Below are 23,953 nucleotides of genomic sequence, written 5' to 3' on the forward strand. Positions count from 1 at the left end.
ATAACAAGGTTTACTTACTCTCTTTGGACCAAGTAATGACCGGAACTGGATTTCCCACAGAAACACATCGGAATGATATTGTTGTTCCTTCAACAACTGTTTGGTCTTCAGGTGATTCAGAGAAAGATGGAGGCACTATAAATAAATAAATAAATACATATAAATAAAACAGTAAATGTATGTATGTGTTTGTGTTTGTGTGAAAATATTTAACCGATAACTCTTAAACTACTGCTTACATAATATTGAAATTAACAAGAAACAGTAATCATACACCAAGGATGGTTTATAACAAATAAAATTTTTTGTTTGGATCGATAAATAATGCATACAGAAATATGTTGGCAAGTTGAAATGAAATGCAAAATGTTAATTTCAATTTGCCGACATATTTCTATTATTTTGTGCATACGCAAATTCATTCATAGCTTAAAGTGGTTTAATTAAAACAATTTCTCATCTATCGATAGCTCAAACGGTAGGAAGTGGCTGGAGCACTAAATGTTTTTGGTTTCAATTCTCTCTGATGACACCCAAGTCATGTTTTTAACTTTTGAAATGAATACTATATATATATATATATATATATATATATATATATATATATATATATATATATATATATATATATATATATATAAGGAAAAGAAATAAAGACTGTAAATTAAAATTTACCAAGAAACTTATTGTTCAAAAGAAGACTCCAATAATAATTCAAGAAATCCTTATTCCGCAGAGTTTCAAAGAATGCTATTCATCTCTTCACGACAAGCTCTACTCCTTATTGTGTTTGTATTGAGCTTTTTTATTTGGTTGGAATTACTATATAAATATTCATATTTACATTAGTTTTAAGTTTACACTTGCTTTTATCAGGTAAACTTTTTATTCCTATTGCCTCAATATATAAAGTTAGAAAAATATATATGGCAATTAAGCTACACAGAATATTTCGCGTTTCATCCACACTAGGATTCTTCAGGCGGAATATTCTGTGTAGCTTAATTGCCATATATATTTTTCTAACTTACTACCTAGCTCTACCTATGCATTGAGTACTGTTATACTTAGTTTACGCATAAAATTATACTTTCGTATATTAATTTATGTGATTGAATGAAGTACTGTGGAATTGTCTTCCGTTTTCCTGCTTTCCAGCTGTCTATAATATGGTTGTCTTCAAGTCCAACGTGAACAAGTTTCTGATGAGCCGTTCCACTTAAGTTAACAAATTTACCGAACTTCCATTACTATCGACTACTATATTGTCCTTTTGACTACTGTACACTCTTTAACCCTTGTCCTTGAGTGGCCTATCGGCCTTGATAACTGGTGACGCCTATGTAAATATATATACATATATATATATATATGTATATATATATATATATATATATATAAAGCTGAATGTCTGTGTGTGTGTGTAGTCACGAATAGGCTCCTATATGGTTGACTATTTTAAAAAACTGATTACATATAATGATAGAAGATTATTGAGACACAGGAATGGGTACGTTTGATCTGGCAGAACGGTGGTTCATTAAAATTGTGGGGTCTGCATTCGCGCCTAGTCCACAAAGTATGGAAATAAAAAATTGAAAAATTAAAAAAAGTCGTTTACAAGTGTTTTTGATATAGATGTACATAAGAATACTTTGATAAGTATGTTTTAACTTACATTGGGATGGTATAATAAAATTGTGGGGTCTGCGTTCGCGCCGGGCCTCCATAGAATGGAAATAGGCACAAACTTTAATAAAGACTTTTCATATCTATCTGCGTAAGTATACTTTGATAATTATGTTTCAGTTTGAAGAAATATGGTATAATAAAATTATGGGGTGTTCGTTCGCACATGACCTCCATAAAATGGAAATATGTCACAAAGTTTAACAAGGTTTTTTTAATATAGATCCACAGAATATTGTGATAAGTGTTCAGTGTGAACAGATATGGTATAATAAATTATGGGGTTTATCTACTTTTATTTTTACTTTCATCATATTTTGTTTTGGTTTTGATACCCCCAAATTCAACCCAAATTTACAACCCTTCCTTTTCATAACCTATCATACTTTCATAAATCAGAGTCTATTTTCTGTAGGCTGTATTTGAACCCAGTCAACGACGGATACTTTTGCTAGTATATATATCTATATATAGTAGTAAGTTATAAAATATATATGGCAATTAAGCTACACAGAATATTCCGCGTTTCATCCATGCTAGGATTCGTCAGGCTTATGAATATTCTATGTAGCTCTACCTACGTATTGAGCACTGCTGAAGTAAATACTTAAAGTTTACGCATAAATTTATATTTTCGTGTACTAATTTATGTGATTAAATGAAGTAGTCATATATATATATATACATATATATATATATATATATATATATATATATATATATATATATATATAAGAGCAAATTGTTAATAAAACATGTTAAAAAACACTTTGAAAAAGAGTTAAAAACATATTTAATTTGAAAAGAAAACACTATATAAGTGGATAGTCCTTAATCCGTGGAGTTTCGAAAAAATACTTTCCTTTTCATCAGAGGGTAGGAATTAGCAAAATGCGGGATCGGATTTTGCATGCAAAAGTATTTGATGAAACTGCAAGTAAGTCAAAAAATCTTACTTGATAACAAAAAGTGAAGCATAAGGAATAGGGTGAAGAAAAAGGTGATTTCACGTGAATGGATAGTCTGGTGAAAGGTAAAGTATCCAATGATGGTAAAATCCAAAAATGTAAATCCAAGAAAGTTAGTTAAAAAGTTTATATATAGTATTTAATAGAGAGTTGGTTCTGTAATGATAAATACAAAATCTGCATGAATTAAAATATATTTAAGTATATTTTACGATCGGGCAAGGCCCCCCCCCCGTTAGTAAATAAAAACATGATAGTGAATTATCCTAAATGAAAGAGGTTACTCAAATATTTTGCAGAATATTTGTTTCATTTTATTGTGAAAGGAGCCGGTGGAGGGGGGGGGAGCGGGTTGGAATTACACGGGATCACGAATGTCATTGTGCTCTACTCAGCGTTGTCTAGGAAACATAAATATGAGATTACAGCATTACATTTAAAAGAAATGAAATTATAATGAAAAAATTGTGACTGATAGAAAAAATATGGCTGACAGAGAGACGGAGAAAATCTGTTTATATAAGAAAAGAAAATTATACTTCTAACAATAACCTACTTGACATACTTCACTTTGAAATTTCTTTCACAATACAATTTATCCTGCTTGTGTTGACACATTTGTGCCCTCATTAGTAATGGAATCAGAAATAAACCCTGGGATTGTATCAGCATCAATGGAGAACTGCAAGTGATCAAAATAGCCCTTCCTGATGTATTTGTATTCCAAATAATGACGGTGAAGCTTCTGACCCCCCCCTCCTCCGGACGCGAAACAATTTCAACTGCTTTGGTCTATTGATCATGCACCACATCGGAGAACAAACTTGGCCCTATGAGCGCCTCTAGATTACAATTATTTGAGGAAATGCCTTCCAAATCTGCAGGACAATTTTTTCTAATAAAAGCTTTTTAAATTGGTGTTTAAAATATTACATGAACTACTAAATTTAAACCATATGTTGTCAAATATTGAATTATTTATTTATTGAATGAATTACAGTTTTATTTTTTCTAAAAAAAACAAAACAAAAAAAAACGAAAGAATTAAGCAAGACGTAATTGTACGTGGCAAAATTACTTATCTTACTGGAGTGTTTTTCATAGAGAAACCAATTTTTCCTTTCAACAGCAAATTAAAATTAAAGATGGACACTAATTGTGCTTTTAGCAGCAAATTTAAATTAAAGATGGACTTCCATATTGGGCTTTCAGCAGCAATTTTAAATTAAAGATGGAAACTAATTGTCCTTCCAACAGCAAATTTAAATTAAAGATGGACACTAACTGTGCTTTCAAAAGCGAATTTAAATTAAAGATGGACTTTCAATAGCAAATTTAAATTAAAGATGGATACTAATTGGGTTTTCAGCAAATATCGCTAACAGTAGTAATTCACTAATAACATGTTCTGCTTTAATGACTGTTAAACAAAATGTATATTTTCATTCTGATAGAATTTGATGTGCTATCAAATATGTGATATTTTTAAAAAACTTAACATTTTCTCGGTTTATTCCTCTGACTCGACTTGACTATGCTTTATTCATACCAAGTGGAGGACACATCCTTGACAATCAGTCCAACAGAGTCTGAATCATATTTGAGTAGTTGATGATCTTGTATCTGTCGGATTGAGGTTATAGTTTTGTACAATTCTTGAAGGTTTAACTTTCTTTCTTTAAAAAGGGGGTTTCTAACACGATCGTTGGCTGGGGAGTATATTTTGGTGTCCTCAACATTGTGAGGATGCTTCTGGTAGGGCTCTTTAAGGACATTTATGATCCCACGGTACTACATTACTGACGACCTCATTTTTTTCTTCTGCAGCAATGTCCGGCGTATTGTGTTGTTCTTTCCCTTATTACTGAAGAGATCTTGGGTAACAGACCATACAGACGGCTAATGGTTGGGTGTGTTTTCTAGTTTAAGTTAAATATTCTAGTGTAAGTCCCATCTAACTTACTTTCAAGTTTATTTTACTGAGTGGTCATGCTGGTGAACCATAAAGCATCACCATTTCCACTACGGCTCTAAAAAAGTTTTTCTTGATCTGTTCCGAGAGGGCAGATTTCCATATAACTTTCAGACGATTAGGTGCACTCCAAACCTTGGCTATTCTGACATGGACGTATTTTTCGGTGGATGCGATGTGGCTGCCGGGATATTCAAAGTCATCTACTTGTTTAAGTTGTGTTTTGTCTAGTGTTTCAATTGGGCTGGTTTGGTGGAAGGACATATATTCTGTTTTAGTTGCATTTGTATGCAGTCCAATCATGACAGCTGACTCTTCCAGGATATTTAGCAACTTTTGTGTATTAGCATTGTCATCAACTAACAAAGCAAGATCATCAGCATAATCGACATCAGTAATCTTCTTTGTAGGATATCGTCTGCTTCTTGCGGGAGATAATGTTAGGTCATATTTCCCATAGTTATCAACAGAGTTAGGTCATATTTCCCATATTGATCAGCAGTTAGGTCATATTTCCCATAGTGATCAACAGAGTTAGGTCATATTTCCCATATTGATCAACAGAGTTAGGTCATATTTCCCATATTGATCAGTAGAGTTAGGTCATATTTCCCATAGTGATCAACAGAGTTAGGTCATATTTCCCATATTGATCAGCAAAGTTAGGTCATATTTCCCATATTGATCAACAGAGTTAGGTCATATTTCCCATATTGATCAACAGAGTTAGGTCATATTTCCCATAGTGATCAACAGAGTTAGATCATATTTCCCATAGTGATAAACAGAGTTAGGTCATATTTCCCATAGTGATAAACAGAGTTAGGTCATATTTCCCATATTGATCAGCAGAGTTAGGTCATATTTCCCATATTGATCAACAGAGTTAGGTCATATTTCCCATATTGATCAGCAGAGTTAGGTCATATTTCCCATATTGATCCACAGAGTTAGGTCATATTTCCCATATTGATCAGCAGAGTTAGGTCATATTTCCCATATTGATCAACAGAGTTAGGTCATATTTCCCATAGTGATCAACAGAGTTAGGTCATATTTCCCATAGTGATCAACAGAGTTAGGTCATATTTCCCATAGTGATCAACAGAGTTAGGTCATATTTCCCATATTGATCAACAGAGTTAGGTCATATTTCCCATATTGATCAACAGAGTTAGGTCATATTTCTCATAGTGATCAACAGAGTTAGGTCATATTTCCCATAGTGATCAACAGAGTTAGGTCATATTTCCCATATTGATCAACAGAGTTAGGTCATATTTCCCATATTGATCAACAGAGTTAGGTCATATTTCCCATAGTGATCAACAGAGTTAGGTCATATTTCCCATATTGATCAACAGAGTCAGGTCATATTTCCCATATTGATCAGTAGAGTTAGGTCATATTTCCCATAGTGATCAACAGAGTTAGGTCATATTTCCCATATTGATCAGCAGAGTTAGGTCATATTTCCCATAGTGATCAACAGAGTTAGGTCATATTTCCCATAGTGATCAACAGAGTTAGGTCATATTTCCCATATTGATCAGCAGAGTTAGGTCATATTTCCCATATTGATCAACAGAGTTAGGTCATATTTCCCATAGTGATCAACAGAGTTAGGTCATATTTCCCATAGTGATCAACAGAGTTAGGTCATATTTCCCATATTGATCAACAGAGTTAGGTCATATTTCCCATATTGATCAACAGAGTTAGGTCATATTTCCCATAGTGATCAACAGAGTTAGGTCATATTTCCCATAGTGATGAACAGAGTTAGGTCATATTTCCCATATTGATCAACAGAGTTAGGTCATATTTCCCATAGTGATCAACAGAGTTAGGTCATATTTCCCATATTGATCAACAGAGTTAGGTCATATTTCCCATATTGATCAGTAGAGTTAGGTCATATTTCCCATAGTGATCAACAGAGTTAGGTCATATTTCCCATATTGATCAGCAGAGTTAGGTCATATTTCCCATAGTGATCAACAGAGTTAGGTCATATTTCCCATATTGATCAACAGAGTTAGGTCATATTTCCCATATTGATCAGCAGAGTTAGGTCATATTTCCCATAGTGATCAACAGAGTTAGGTCATATTTCCCAGAGTGATCAACAGAGTTAGGTCATATTTCCCATAGTGATCGACAGAGTAAGGTCATATTTCCCATAGTGATCAACAGAATTAGGTCATATTTCCCATATTGATCAACAGAGTTAGGTCATATTTCCCATATTGATCAACAGAGTTAGGTCATATTTCCCATATTGATCAACAGAGTTAGGTCATATTTCCCATAGTGATCAACAGAGTTAGGTCATATTTCCCATATTGATCAGCAGAGTTAGGTCATATTTCCCATATTGATCAGCAGAGTTAGGTCATATTTCCCATATTGATCAGCAGAGTTAGGTCATATTTCCCATATTGATCAGCAGAGTTAGGTCATATTTCCCTTATTGATCAACAGAGTTAGGTCATATTTCCCATATTGATCAACAGAGTTAGGTCATATTTCCCATATTGATCAACAGAGTTAGGTCATATTTCCCATAGTGATCAACAGAGTTAGGTCATATTTCCCATATTGATCAACAGAGTTAGGTCATATTTCCCATATTGATCAGCAGAGTTAGGTCATATTTCCCATATTGATCAACAGAGTTAGGTCATATTTCCCATAGTGATCAACAGAGTTAGGTCATATTTCCCATAGTGATCAACAGAGTTAGGTCATATTTCCCATAGTGATCAACAGAGTTAGGTCATATTTCCCATATTGATCAACAGAGTTAGGTCATATATCCCATAGTGATCAACAGAGTTAGGTCATATTTCCCATATTGATCAGCAGAGTTAGGTCATATTTCCCATATTGATCAGCAGAGTTAGGTCATATTTCCCATATTGATCAGCAGAGTTAGGTCATATTTCCCATATTGATCAGCAGAGTTAGGTCATATTTCCCATATTGATCAACAGAGTTAGGTCATATTTCCCATATTGATCAACAGAGTTAGGTCATATTTCCCATATTGATCAACAGAGTTAGGTCATATTTCCCATAGTGATCAACAGAGTTAGGTCATATTTCCCATATTGATCAGCAGAGTTAGGTCATATTTCCCATATTGATCAACAGAGTTAGGTCATATTTCCCATAGTGATCAACAGAGTTAGGTCATATTTCCCATAGTGATCAACAGAGTTAGGTCATATTTCCCATATTGATCAACAGAGTTAGGTCATATTTCCCATATTGATCAACAGAGTTAGGTCATATATCCCATAGTGATCAACAGAGTTAGGTCATATTTCCCATATTGATCAACAGTGTTTCAGTATGTAATCAAGACAGATCACAAATAACAATGGAGCCAGAGTATCACACTGTAGTATGCCAACTTTAACTTCAAAGAATCGGTGCCACCCTCCAGAGAGCTTGCCACGGCTTTAGTATTCTTATATCGGATCATTATGGTTGACACGATTTCTCCAGGGATACCTTATGTCAACAAAATGTGTTTCATCCTTTCAATATTTCAACATCCCCCATCAATATTTAACACTTTGCCAACTCCATCTCTTCATCATTGTCAGTACATACCTCTTACCTTGCACAGTTATTCTTGATTCTGATGTATATACGTTGGTCCCTTCACGTACGGTACACTTATAAACACCTTCGTCTTCCTGTTGGATATTAACAATCAGAAGACCTCCAGAGGTAAGTAAGGTGAAGCGTGCATGTGAAGCAAGAGTAAGACCATCCTTCGTCCAACTGACCGCTTGATTGGTGCCACGGGAAGCAGAACAGGCTAATTGGATGGTTTCCCCACGAACAGTTGTGATATCTGAGCGACGTGGAGAGAAACCTTCAATATCTGAAATAGAGTGATTTTTAAAAGGAGGTTAGACACATGACAAAGCTGTGAGAAAAACAATCAGAAGTAGCGGGGAGGGGCTTTTTAACGCAATCACTTGAATCAGAATGAAAAGAGTGTAATAGTTTGTTATTAACAAAAAGGAATATCATCATAGGCAGTAATACAATTTAACCTTTAGTTGAAATATAAAAGAGAAAGAGAAAGATATATAGTGGGCAGAAAGAGACTAACTTTTGGATTTAGGACTTATTAATATATACATATATTTATATATATATATATATATATATATATATATATACATATTCAGAATGTGAGAGAATATATAATTATTTCCGGAAGTCTAAGACTCGTGTTTCGCCCTTATTTAGGCTCATCAGTTAGACACATCCGAACTCAGGATTCGAAACCCGAGTCTCTTGCATGCGAGGTAATCACTCTACCAACTGAGCAAACGCCCCGCGCACAAGAAAGTCTTATTAACTATCAGAGATCAAGTAAACTGCAACAAAATTCGACAGTGGAATAAACCTGCTTTCGTCTCGAACAACGGATGTGATCATCGCGACCAGCTATAACCCAAGTCGATGTCTCACTAGTAGGAATTTTTATACTCATTGTTGGCTTTCATGACTCTTGTGAGCTGCGACGTTGTCTGACTGTGGGAATAATTATATATATATATATATATATATATATATATATATATATATATATATATATATATATATATATCGCCAGATTCGCCAGATTGTGTTAAAATTATAGAAAGATATCATCAAAAATAAAGAATCTATGTAAGTTCAAAATCGTTGCGTGAATTTTTGAACACTATATATATATTGTTACATAAGCGATAAAAGGAGGAATTAAGTAACAAATAGACGTAGGAGTATGAAAGGAAATTTACGATAAAAGCAAATAAATCATTATCTTTGTAACACATTACTAAAAGGGGGGATAAAAAGGGAATTTACGAGAAAACAAATAAAATATTTGTCGCACATGTGACACTGGTAAAAATAAAACCCAAAGGAATAGAGACACAATGACTGAACACAACAAAAACGCGAGAAAGAACGAACACAGACACCAGTGATATTATTTTCAAAATCAACTTTATTATAACACTTTAAACTATAGTAGGGAGGGGGATGAGATTAAGTAAAAATAAAAGAAACAGATTACGAGGGTGTGGAAGGGGTATCTTTATATACTATCTGTAAATGCCGACGAGAAATATAACGATACAAAAAATACATCAATATCAACAAATACAATGGCAAAATGAACTCATTGACTTAATATATGAGAGAGAGAGAGATTCATTAAGACACACTTTTTATTTTTATTTTCTCTTTTTTTTTCGCTTTTACGGGAAGTTTAACCGCCATTTTGTTTGCTTTGGACGACAGTTCGTAACATGCGATATTCCTGTATAGTACCCATCCAACGTTTTGGTTATTTGTGGAGTATCGGGTCTCTTGTGTTCATGGAATTAACATTCTATGTTTCGATGACGCCGGCGTGTTCTCCCAGGCATTATTTCTTTTCTTTCGTTGTTGATAGGGGTGGATGTCGACATCGGTTCGTTCTCTGTTGTTTAGTGGAGTGGTGGAAAATTTTCCACCTCCGATCGGCGCGATGTGTCCTGTATCAAAAATGTTTCTTCCCTCTCTCTCTCTCTCTCTCTCTCCCCCCCTCTTCTCTATACATTTCTTATCCCTCTCTTTTCTTTCTTTGTTGCTTAGCAATTAGCAGAGGTCATAAAGCGTGTCGTTCACCGAGGTCACCTGCCAACTTGCTAGCTTGTGTGCTAAACGTCTTTCTCACATCTCCCCCTTTCTTCTATACTATCTCTTTCTCTCTCTCTTTTTTTCTTCCATGTTCATTTTGCCTCGGCGACAAAATATAAAAATAACAAAAAAAAAAAAAAAAAAAATGATACATTTCTCATTGGCCTAAAATTAAATTTTTAAATTTTCATTTAAGTACATAATCCAATTTATATATATTTGCAAATTGTAAGAGATTAAATGGCTTACAGACAAAATAATTATCCAAAGAAGGAAGGATTAAAAATTAAATTTTTATAAAAAAACTTTTAATATAGTTTCCAAGGCATATATATATATATATATATATATATATATATATATATATGTGTGTGTGTGTGTGTGTGTGTGTGATGAGAATAATAGAAATAATATTCTGACGAAATAGAAACTAAAAAGGAACAAATTGAGTTATGTGTTCATCAACGTTTTGTCGTCTTTAATTCATCCAGAGGAAGTTTCGAAATAAAGATGAAACGTTGATGAACACATTTTATGGTGACACACACACAAAAAAATATATTTCCATTTTCTTCGTTAAGATTACTATATGATAAATGCTTTCTATCATGTTTTTTAGCATTTTTAGTGATATTTCTCAAAAGAAGAATTTATATTTTCTGGATTAGAATCTATTCCAGCTAACACTTATCGTTGTCAAGTTTTTAATCTTGAAGTAGTATTTCTTTTAGCTCCTTACATCAAGTAACTTCATATCTTGTCTTCCATAAAAACAAATTGTGGCTGTAATGACTTTCTTCTGTACAGGAATAGTCTGGAGACTTTTTTGATAATTAGGTTTGAGATAACCCCACAAATGAAAATCGGGTGGTGGGACATGGTTCAGTGGATGTGAATCAGGATCACATTTTCTGATAAGACTAATCAAAATTTGAATGACTCATCACTTGAAGTATGAGCAGTTGAACCAGTTTGTTCATCCTTCATGATACCTCACCTCTTTATCCTCTGCACCAAACGTCTTTTTAACATAGTGCTTAGTATTAATCAATGCAGAGATTACAGGTATGGTTGGATTGCAGAAAGAATTGAGAACTTTATAAACGATTTCATAGATGACATATTTTTTATACAGAGTGCCCCACTCTGTATAACTTTTCTTTTTTTTTTTTACTTTTCTTTTAATATGTGATACAATACAATGGTATAGGAAAGTTTGAATCAAATACTAGACACCATCCTCAAGTGTCTAAGGTCTCTCCGTATAGGGGGAGGGGTTGTCTGAACAACCTGGCGTAGGGATTCTTCACTCTACAAGTAAACCCCAACCAAATATTCAAAATAACATAGTATTCGAAGTCCAAAGAAGATCCCCTCGACATGGCTATACACTAGCTTATATGAGGAATGGTGAACATTTTTTCTAGTGATATTATCTCAAATTACAACACTTAGCTGGATACTCACACAGACCAGATGAATTCTTATCCTGGAATCCAGTAAGATCAATAAACCAAAAGAAAAATGCGTTATAACTAGAGCTATGACAAGAGAATGTTCTTATCATTGTTTTGACTCTTGAGTATATATCCGACACAGTTAGATGCAGTTAATCAATTGAGAACCACATCACTGTATATAAAAACATATACGATATTAACTGATATATACTCGAGAGTAAAAATAATGAAAAGAATATTCTCTTGTCATAGCCTTAGTTATAGCATATCTAACTGGTCAATTGAGGAAAGGAAAATTAATATTCTTAACTTCTTTACTAAGTCAACGCTTGAAAAATAAAGGAGAATTTAATGGAACAATCGAACTTATATGTATTCTTATGAGATTAAGTCTTAGCCACAGGAAATGGGCTCTTTGATTTCTGAGAACTTCGGCTGGAGTAAAATGAAACAAAACAAGCAATAAAACCTTCTTCAAGTGATGGTGTAGTAAAGCTGTATACTCCACCAGACTAGACGAATTCTTGTTCTGGAATCCGGTAAAATCAAGAGACTGCAAGAAAGATGCACTATAACATAGTTAACTGGTAACCACTCAGATATTTATTATTATTATAATGTAATAACATAGTTAACCGGTAATGACCACTCAGATATTTATTATCTCATATAGAGATCAAGTGTTAGCCCCCAAGAAGGGACTGCTTGATTTCTGAGTCTTCACACTGAAATAAAATGGTATACTTACTCTGATCACCAGACGATTCTCTTGAAAACGATTGAGACTGTGCTCTGTCAAATTGTGGCTGAGCAATGGCTGGAATGGTAAAAGATAAAAAATGAAATTGTAGGTTAAAATAACAAAAATAGATATTTTTAACATGAACCCATTTTAATTTGCTTCTTTGGTGGTGAAAATACTATTTAAAAAAAAAGATGGACTGCGCCTTTTATTGAGTTCTCTGTGGACGGTCTACAGGAGTTGGAAGTTGTGGGCTTATTTTGCTATCTTGCTGATATGATCTCCGCTGGTGAGAGATGTGAATTATATTTCATGAGCTTCTACGAATTTTAATGTGTCGTCTACTTTCACTTATTATTCGAAATCGATTTTACAATGCCTATTTGCATAATGCAGTGTTATATGCAAGAGAAATAACTATAGTTCGATGTTTACTATGATGATAAAGTTAGTTATGACCCCTGTTATTGAGGCTACACACGCGTATACTTCACTTTGTAACTGCCCGTAATCTTCTATAATATAAATCTTATCTGTTTAAATATATGTATGTATGTATGTATGTATGTATGTATGTATGTATGTATGTATGCCAAAAGTTTTCGACAGATGACGGATTTTCATGAGATCGGTATCATTTTGAAGCTCGACGTCTCAGACGACAAATATCGAAAAATTGGTCAAAAATATTAATTTCTTCACCCTCAACTGGACAGTTTTCTACAAGGAGGGATCGATTTTTTGCGAGTCATTTTTGCAAGTCATTGTATCAGTTGGATTGACTTTACCTAATTTAATGTTAACGTTCCGAACTTCCGGTTGCATCATGGAATAGGGGTAAGATGTTAGATTTTCTTTCTTTTCCGCCTTCTCGTCACGGGTTTGAGCCTGCCTGCCTACTACCACTTTTTTTTTTTTTTTGCTCAACACACACCTCCGGGCACCAAGGCTAGTCGTATAGAGATGCTAAATGAAGCCCTGGCTGATTAAATAGTTCTTTTTTGCATGTTTTTGAAGCATGCGGTTATACAAAAGTTTCCTACTTTTTTTTATGCAGTTCTTTATATTATTGTTGTATTCTGCAAAGTCTTTCAAACTTTGCTGATCGAGCAACAGAGGGCAGTCAAGAAAGTGTTTCATCGCATTGTCTTCCTCTCAATCCTATGTAAAGTGTATTTGCAGTGTGCCTTTAATTCATTTAAAATTAATGAATAAAATACGACTTATAAATATTTGTTGTACGTTATATAATTAGTCTTTATATATTGATATCTGGCATTATAAAACAATTTATAAGTTATATGTATAAATGTTACAAAATTAGCTAGATTATGACTATAAAGCGGAAATTATGGAATTTATTAAATAAATTAATCCGGTGTTTAACTATATGGTTAAGTTTTAGTTTTACTCGTTTAGAACTGCTTTACAGCTTCACTGCTCACTCATTTTGTGACCAAATTTCAAACAATTTTTATAGTTCATAGGTTACCTTCTCAGCTGTATTTTGAAATAAAAACGTTCAATTTTCGTTCATTAAAACAAAAGTTATAATAAAATTACTGGTGTTCAAATGTCCTCAGAATTAGTAAGGAACATGAGAGGCGGTTTCTTTTAATTGGCTGTTGGCTCCCATAGCAATTTTTTCGTCGTCAACACCTTCATAAATTATAGCAAGAATGTCGCTCGCATGCCATCTTATTTGGGTTATATAGAGAGAGTTAACAAAACCGATGCTCTTTGCTGTACTAGGGCTGATATTTCGTTTACGACGCCCGGTAATTCTGTTTCTCTTTTTTTTTTGCCCCTTCTTTCTGTGTATTTATGTAATGACGTCATTTATTTGATTTTTTTATTTAATCAATTTTAGCATTCGTCAATTGCAGCATTATGAATTTATATATAATGTTAAATTGAACTTTAAAAAACATTCTTTATGCTGCAATATTTTAAGTTATAAATTTATTATATTTTTTACGATAATATATTGTCTTTTTCTTTTCCGATTTTAACAACTAGTCCGTTTACTTTTCTAAATTTAATCTTAACCATATTACTTTTCATACTCACATTTTTCTATGCAATTACCTATTGTTAAAATTTCACAAAAATCGGAAGTATATATCTGAATTTTCACAAAGTGTTTCCACTTACTTTTTGCCTCCTTTGCATAAAACTAAATCAAACTAAATATAACCCATATTACTCACCTTTACGTCTAACAGTTGTGTTACAAAATTAATTAGTTTAGGAGTACATTCTCTGCATACAACTATATATACATATATATATATATATATATATATATATATATATATATATATATATATATATATATATATATATATATATATATATATTAAGATTTTGTTCCTTAGAAGCGCTGGTTGAGTTTGAATAAAATAAAATACGTATTATATACGTTTGAAGCCAAAACAACGAATTATTACAAAATAAACAGACATCTATTTTGTTTGAAATTCATATTGACATTGAATATAATATTCGATATAAATTTCAAACAAAATAAATGTCTGTTTATTTTGTAATAATGTGTTGTTTTTGCTTCAAACGTATATATATATATATATACATACATATATATATACATACATATATATATATATATATATATATATATATATATATATATACAGGGTGTAGACAAAGTCTGACTACATTATGTAGCCAGACTTTGTAGGCACCGTGTAGATTATGTAGCCAGACTTTATGGGCACCCTGTATATATATATATATATATATATATATATATATATATATATATATATATATATATATATATATATATATATATAAAATTATTACTAGGATAATTTTTTAAATACCTATGGACATTAATGTTTTTTTTTTTTTTTTTACACAGTGATCACCACTTATCAAGGCCCGGAAGCCACTCAGGGATAAGGGTTATTGCAAGTACATTACGTTAGTGTGGAGATTTGATGAAGTGTTTACTTAAGGGGGCGGTTCATTAGGAATTTGTTAACGTTGGACTTGAACACATCCAAGTTGTAGTCCGGTGGGAAGCAGGCAGACGGAACAGAGTTCCACTGGCGTGCAGTTCTAAGAAAGAAGCTTTGTTCATGGAATCCGCGTTTTAATTTAGGCACAGATAAAGAGTGGGGGAAATTTTTCACAGTGGATTCAGCTAGACGAGTGTTTTTTGTGAAAGATTGGCGAGGGGGGACCAGAGATTGGAGTTCGGACGAGCACCTGCCATGGAAATAACGATAAAACAAGGATACGCTCGCAACGTCTCTTCTGTGGGAGAGAGGTTGCAGGGTAGAGAAAAGGGCATCCCCCACTAAGCCACGAAGTCTATTTTGTACTCTGTCAAGGCAGGATAGGCTGTTTTTAGCAGCTCCTGCCCAGATATAGCAACAGTATTCCATCCTTGGACGTACTTGGCTTTTATATAGATAGAGAATTGCATCAGTAGTGAGATATCTTCTGGAGCGGTAGAAGGATCCCACCATCTTTCCAGCGACCTTGGCAACAGATTTGATGTACGTGTTCCATTTCAGATCAGGAGTAAAGGTCAAACCCAGAAGCTTGTCAAAACACGGGGCCTCACCCAGACGAGAGCCATCCATCACAATTGATGCCAGATGGGGATCAGAGCGTTGATGATGTAAGGATAGGAGTTTGGTTTTGGATGCATTAAAGGTAACCAGCCACATCTTCCCCCACTGAACCACGCGCTTGAGATCAGAGGAGAGAGAATCAGAGAGAACTTTGTCATTTACAGCCTTTGATGTGTTGCCGTAGATGGTCGTGTCATCAGCATAGATGTCAACGAATGATTTAAGTATGTGTTTAGGGAGGTCGTTGATGTAGATCAGGAAGAGAGTTGGGCCCAGGAAACCATATTGTGTGTCACTAAGAAGGTTATTCCTGCTGAGGTGGTTAACTATTTCTCTATTTAATATGGATTCCAGCAACTTACTCATAACACACAGGAGACTTATTGGTCTGTACTGAGAGGGAGATGACTTATTACCTGAATTCTTAAATACAGGGCAAACTGATGAGGTCTTCCAGGGAGTCGGAAAGCACTTCTCCTTAAGGCAGCGCTTAAATAGTTTTGTAAGTATGGGAGCAAGTTCTGGTTGAAGCTTTTTTAACACTATAATTGGGATGCCATCAGGGCCAGTTGCTTTACTGGAATCTAGGTTCTTGATTAGCTTGGCGACCTCATGCACGGATATTTGTATGTTACCTAGCTTGTTCTGTGTTATAGGAGGAAATATGGGGAGTTGATGGCCTTCGTCGCATAGGGTAGATTTAGCTGCAAAGTTCTTTGCAAATAGTTTGGCCTTGTCTGATACTGACGAGATGACCTCTGGTCCATTGGTAATGGTTGGAATAGAACGCACACTTCTGTTCAGGATCCTATTTGTTATTTGCCAAAACTGGTGGGAACCAAGCCGCTGATCAGCTACTTTGGATTTAACAGACTGGGCATATAGCTCTCTTGCATTTTTTATTACTCTTTTACAGTGGTTGCTGGCAGTCCTGTGCTTTAGTCTCAGTGCATCTATTACATTGGTAGCTATGGAAAATGTGATTTCTGTACGAGATAGCAGCAGCACATTCTGGGGAGAACCATGGCTGGCTGTTAGGTTTTTGTTGGAATTTTTTAGATGGTATGAATTGGTCTATGCCTACAATTAACCATTCGGTCAGAAAAGATACTATAGAGAACACTTCCTTTTTAAACATGGAGTGCAAAGGTAAATCAGATATGAATGTACGGAAGCTATCCCAGTCAGCCATAGAGTATCGGTATACAGTACGGTGGAGGGGTACGTCTGAGGGCTTCTTACATTTCGTTTTTATCTTAACTGATATGACGGAGTGGTCGGAGGATCCTAGAGGAGAATGAACGGAACATGAACATAGCTCAGGGGAAGTTGAGAGAAAAAGGTCTAGGAAGCTTGCATATTGACCGGGTGTATCGGGCACATGGTAGGGTTCACGAACAATCTGAGTGAGGTCATAAGCAATGGAAAAATCATGACAAAACCTCCCCTCATCATCTGTCTTATTTGAATGGGTCAGCCATTCCACGTTATGGACGTTGAAGTCACCACAGATGTGGATGTTAGCTGAGGGATGTGCAGACAGTATGTGGTCTATTTTCTCAGATATGCTCTTAAAGATAGTAACTCCGCTGTTGCGGGCCGATAGAGGGCAAATATAAATCCAGTGGTGTTAGCAAGTGCAACCCTGAAGCACATATAGGATAAATTAGGATCTTCTCTAGAGATATCTCTGCCACACGGGAAGCCATCCTTAATGTATGCACATATTCCATGCCCATGGCGATCTTGTTTCATCCCTTCAGGAATCTATCAATGCAGGGAGTTATGATTACAGCTGGTTGGGGGATTCGAACCTGGCCACAAAACCATCTGACTTTTAGCAAGGAACAAACCACACGGCCAACGTGCCCATAAAGTCTGGCTACATAATGTAGTCAGACTTTGTGGACACCCTGTATATATATATATATATATATATATATATATATATATATATATATATATGTGAGAGAGATAGATAGATAGATAGATAGATAGATACACCACAAATACACCAAATTTTATAAGAATAGAGATAAGCACCGAAATTCTTAGGTTTTAGGGCCATTTTCAAGGACAAAAATGTGTGCTACGTGGACTTTATATCTAGAAAGAAAAGAAATTAATATAAATTAGGGGTTAGAATTAAGATTATGGTGTAGGGTTACTTATCTACACCGTACGCCTCTCATTTATTTATTATACAGATCTGACTGTTTAGGGTTAGAGTTAAGGTTAGGGTTCCAGGATTTCAAACCACACCTTTTTTTTTCAAAACCAAAGTGTATTTCTCATGCCAAAGTAGATACATGATACGTACGTAGATAACAAATAGAAAAAGTCACTCAAAAATAATAATATCATTTTGGTAAGTAAAAAATATTGGTCTTTTACAATAATAATACACAAAACAAAACAGAAAACGAAACTTACAAGGTACTACATTGGGTTCCAAAAGGGCTTCATTACTTTCCGTCTGTCCTGCTGCACTACGAGCCAGACAGCTATAGCTTCCCCGATCCTCGGAGCGTAAGTTCTGAATCATAAGTGAGCCATCATCTAAGACGACATGCCTTGAACTCTGGTGGACAACCTCACTGTAAATAAAACAAAAGTCACAATTAATAGATAAACAAGCGCACAACACGAATGAAGCCATTTGTACTTCTAAACTAAAGGAAAACCATTTGTCGCAGGAGTCCCTGTCATAGCAAAGAGTCCTTATTAGTTATCCAGTTTAAAAATAAACAGATAAAAGAAAACTACATTTCACATTTCTTTATATGTACTGGGAAAAGACGCTCGATTACGTTTGCCCCCAAAAGTTTAGTTTATTTACTATACTAGCAGTTCAACCCGGCGTTGCTCGGGCCCTATGTACTGTTCATAACTTTATGTGCATATATATATATATATATATATATATAAAAATTGTCTCATGTCCAGGTAACCTACATCTAAAATTTCAAGTGTTTAGACCCAAAATTGGAGGAGGAGCTTGATAGATATTATTTAATTGGAATTCATTATTGAGATGAGTATTATTTATTAATTTTATTTATTGCGGACTATTATCCTCATCTTTTCTTAGTTGTTTCACGACGTTTCGGCCAACTATTCCTCTGGCCTTCGTCAGGTGGTAACCGCGACGGATAGGAACTCTGAATCTCCTGATTGCATTCACTGCAATTACTGCCTTCCATAGGGGCCCGTGGCGCAGTTGATAGAGACGTTGAAACTCTACGGTTCCTAGATGAGATATTTCTGAAGATAGCAGTTTCAATCCTACCCAAAGCCGGCCAGAGGCTTACTTGGCCAAAACGTGGTGAGACGACAACAACTACGGAAGGCAGTAATTGCAGTGAATGCAGTCAGGAGATTCAGAGTTCCTATCTGTTGCGGTTACCACCTGACGAAGGCCAGAGGAATAGTTGGCCGAAATGTCGTGAAACAACTAAGAAAAGATGAGTTTGATAGAGTCTGCACAGATCAAATCGTTGAACTTTGACCCCTTAACAGCCAAATTTCTGGCTGAAAACTGATTAAAAAGATTTTCCCAAATCTCATTACTTCTTATATCAAATATCAAGTCTGTAGACTGAAAATTGACAGAGTAGTTTGGTAGGGAAATGTACACACGCACACACACACACAGACAATTTCACTTTTATAGATATATAGATAAACGTAGAATTATTTCCGCCTGCATTTATATTTTTATATATAGTTCTCTGTATATATGTTTTAATTTTTTTTTTCAGTACAGTTCGTCAGTGCTAAGAACATACATAAAAAAAAACAAGCAAGAACAATGTTAGTTTTTGTAACTCTCCCCTTCCATACACGATAGAAGCTGCTAGCCTCTCTCTACTATATCTTAATATTAATGATCAGTGCTCGACTGAGCTCTAATTCCCCCCTAAAACATTCACAAGAACCTTTCAAAGAACTTTCCTTTCTCTCTCTCTCTCTCTTTGTACCAAACACCAAATTGATTTCCATGAACAAAGTTTCTTTCTGAGAACTCATCTGTAGAGCGAAATACCATAAAGGTGCTTCCCAGCCGACGACAGCATGTCCATCTTCAAGTCTAATGTAAATAAATACTTATCGAGCCGTCTTGTTGGATAATAAAATCCTCTTACGCTCCCAATCCTTGCATGGTGGCGTTCATCGTCCAACTGACGATCTCTTTAACCCTTATTCTAGAATGTCACCCCCAGAATTTGGTAAACGATGGTCCTTTAGCAAAAAAAAAAAAAAAAGAAAGAAAAAAGAAAAGAAAAAGAAAAGGAAAAGAAAGGTGTCACCATCTTCTCATATGTAGCACCTAGTATTCCCAAGAGGCCATCCATATCTGACGCTAGCTAGTATGGCATTCACAAATGGCATACAGTCGAATGAAATGAAGATGTTAGTTTTGGCAACACCTGGTGTCCCCAAATGATCACTCATCTAATGGGCAGGCTGAACATTACTTAACTTTGGTGATCTAACCAGAACCAGTGTATCAATGTGATTATGATATATATTTCTGAATGGCCGACATCTTACCCGACATCTAACCTATGTACAACACATGCATATATGTTGGTAGTGCATACACTTTTGCCCTCATATATTTTCATACATGCACATACCTAATATTTCCCACTTTAATCAAAAATAAAAACGAATACATAATCCATACTGGTCATGAAGCCAGACAATCTCCGGGTCAGGATCTCCAACAGCAGAACATCGGAAAAATACTGTCCGTCCAATGATATATTGCGCATTTTCAGGCTGGACAGTGAACTTCGGTTCTCCTGAAAGAAACACAAAAAAAAAAAACTTTATAATGATTGAATTTGTTTATGTAAAACTTATTTATAGTGTCTTTTCTTCATATATTATTTCCCTCAAAGTTGATATTTATATTTTCGGAAGGCTGGAGTGCACGTCGACCAAAAACATAGTACAAACATGAATATCAAAACTGATGTTTTAGTCAATAAACAATATTTTGTCGTCTTCCAAATTCCGATCAACAAAAACTTTAGTAACAACACTAAGTGGGATACTTCACCAGACTAGATGAATTCTTGTCCTGAGATACATTAAGATAAAGAGATCAATGTCAAAACATCGTTAATTCATTACCCACACAGCAGAAGCCATATAGCATAATGGTGACAAACCTTGACTGTCATTTGGGCGGTCGGGTTTCGATCCCGGCATTAGTCAGTTGCCTGTCTAGCCACACTGATGAGCTGTGAAATGTGAATGTGGATGTCAATGATCAGAGTTCATATAGAAACGTTTTAATTTGAATAAAATATGCATCAAGTGCGCTTGAAAGCCAAATCACAACATGATATAAGGAAAATAAACAAATATTTTACTAGTTTGAAATTTATCACAAATATATTTCAGAGGTATACTCCATCTTCAGTATGTTGTTTTGTTTCATTTTTTTTCCTTTTCTTCTTTCTTGCCATGTTGTAAAGTTGGAGAAAGAAGTCTGTTTGTAAAGAGCCGCGCATTGTATCTAGCGGTTGTATTTTGAAATGTTTGAACTGTGCGTAGGTAATGTGAGAATAATGTCAAGGATGAGAGTTCATATCTTTTGAAATGTAAAAATATTTTTTTTTCTTCTTCATTCATTTTTCTTAATTAAGCATCGCCCCGACAGTCGAGTTTTACATTTCTTCAATTTTTTTTTTTTTACGCCCATTTTATCTTTTTTTTAATAATATTATTGGAATTCATTCCCGTTTCCTTGTACCTATTTGTGAATTATTCCACGGATTTCTGCTTTTTGGATTATTTTGGATCATCTTCCAATTACGCGATTCCCTTGGATTTTACTTGTGCGAATGGAAATTTAACTAACTTTCTTGGATTCTGTATTTTTGGATTTTATCGTCATTGAATACTTTACCCTTCACCAGACTATCCATTCACATGAAATCACCTTTTTATTCGTCCTATTCCCTCTGCTTCATTTTTTTTTTTATCAAGTAAGATCTATGACTTAGTAGTAGTTTCATCAAATACTTTTGCAAGCAAAATCCGATCCCGCATTTTGCTAAATCCTACCCTCTGATGAGAAGGAAAGTATTTCTTCAAAACTTAGTGTTTCCTTTTTAAAATTAAATATGTTTTTAACTCTTTTTCAAAGTGTTTTTTAACATGTTTTATTAACACTTGTTCTTATATATATATATGTGTGTGTGTGTGTGTGTGATGGGACGATTCCAATATTTTTCTTGATTCCGATACAATTAATGGTTCCATTTAAAATTCTAGATTCTTGTACAAGTACTGATTCTTTGAAATTTTCTAAATATTTAGCTATAGAGTTGCTTATTCTGGGGGAAGGATGTTCGAATTACCCCAAAAATCCATATAATATGTGTATATATTTTCACATATGTAAAAATAAATTTATGGAGGGATCTATTGATTTTAGTTTTACCATAATAATAAACAAATTTGATTTAAACAAAAAAAAAAAAAAAAATTAAAATAATCGTTTTGAGTATTGGAAAATAGGCATAAATTTTTCCAGTTTCGATATCGATTCCAATACCCCCAAAGTTTCGATTTTTTCCGATTCCCAATCTTGACTGTCTTAATACTAATATATATATATATATATATATATATATATATATATATATATACATATATATATATATATTGTTACAAAAACAAATGTAAGAGGAATATATGAAACGTGAAAACAATCGACGTGTTACGAACAGAAAGACTACATTAATTGTCTCTACACATTTGAAATAGGTGTTTTGCCAGTATAAGTAAAAAGTCAATTTGTATGCAAATATGACTTACTTTCTTGTTATGGCTGTGAATATATACGACTGCTAGAAGGAAAAGGCATGCAAAGATTGTAAGCTGTTCTAGGAATCTTGCCTGAGTGCAACAAAAAGCGAGGCAGTCTGGAAACGACTGCTACCTGGCTAAGTGAGAGGTTTGCAGTGTCCAATTGTTTATGTGTCCATGTCAGAATTTCATATGTATAGATCGAGTCCTCTTTAACTTCCAGATAAAAGAGTGCAATCTCAAGTTGGCTAGTTATGATTTATTGGAGGCAAATTGGATATAGTTAATTGGATATAAAGTTAACTGCCTTAATATTCTCCAAGACTAAATTGTATTGACAGCTAACGTTGATCTAAAACCATATACTAAGAATGTGCATGAAAGTTTCTTTCTAATTTATTTATCTAACTGTAAAAAATTGTTCTAGGAAAAGAACAAAAGAAAAAAAAAAAAAATTTGCTAAATGTAAATTTCTGTTGTAAAATTAGGAATGTCATGCAGAATGCTCTAGTTTTTATTTAATTGCTTCCCGCCAAAGCAAGATGTGACACAAGGCAAGATAGAGTAGTCAGCTTTCCTTAGAAGCTCAGAGCTTAATGACTGACCCAACGGCCACATTATTTTAGTTTTATTTCAAACGCATTTAAGTAGATCTTTAAGAGAATAGGTTTGAAGGTGGGGTTTATCTGCCATGCTTACCTTTATAACAGCATTTTCCTACGCTTGTCATGCTTAAGTTGGCAATAGCTTTTTATTTCATGTCATATGCTTCAGTTTAAAGCATGGGTACAGGTTACTAATGTTACAGAAGGGCGTGTACTGCAGATGGCAGAGGTTTCTAAGAAGATGTCAAAGGAAAGTTGGTCAAATTCTGGATCCATGTGCCCCGGGAATTATGTCAAAGAAGTCAAAATGGGGGATGCATAATCCCTAGCGATTAGGTCAGTGGGACTGACCGACATTTCAAACAATGTGTGGTGGAATGTTCTGAT

At 34.4% G+C, this 23,953-nt stretch overlaps 1 protein-coding gene across 1 annotated transcript in view; it reads right to left on the reverse strand.

Annotated features, from left to right (window-relative positions):
* Nucleotides 1–23,953, reverse strand: part of LOC145279764 (peroxidasin-like) — a 287,271-nt gene that overhangs the window by 60,434 nt on the left and 202,884 nt on the right. The window contains exons 7-11 of the mRNA XM_080131073.1: nt 20,824–20,941; nt 18,567–18,730; nt 12,535–12,603; nt 8,258–8,527; nt 19–135 (exon numbers count right to left, since the gene is read on the reverse strand). Of these exons, the coding sequence (XP_079987199.1) occupies nt 19–135; nt 8,258–8,527; nt 12,535–12,603; nt 18,567–18,730; nt 20,824–20,941 (738 nt within the window). The remainder of the gene's footprint in view (nt 1–18; nt 136–8,257; nt 8,528–12,534; nt 12,604–18,566; nt 18,731–20,823; nt 20,942–23,953) is intronic.

This window comes from Euprymna scolopes, chromosome 7 (assembly GCF_053919585.1).
Source record: "Euprymna scolopes isolate OS-2025 chromosome 7, ASM5391958v1, whole genome shotgun sequence".
Taxonomy (NCBI): Eukaryota; Metazoa; Mollusca; class Cephalopoda; order Sepiida; family Sepiolidae; genus Euprymna; species Euprymna scolopes.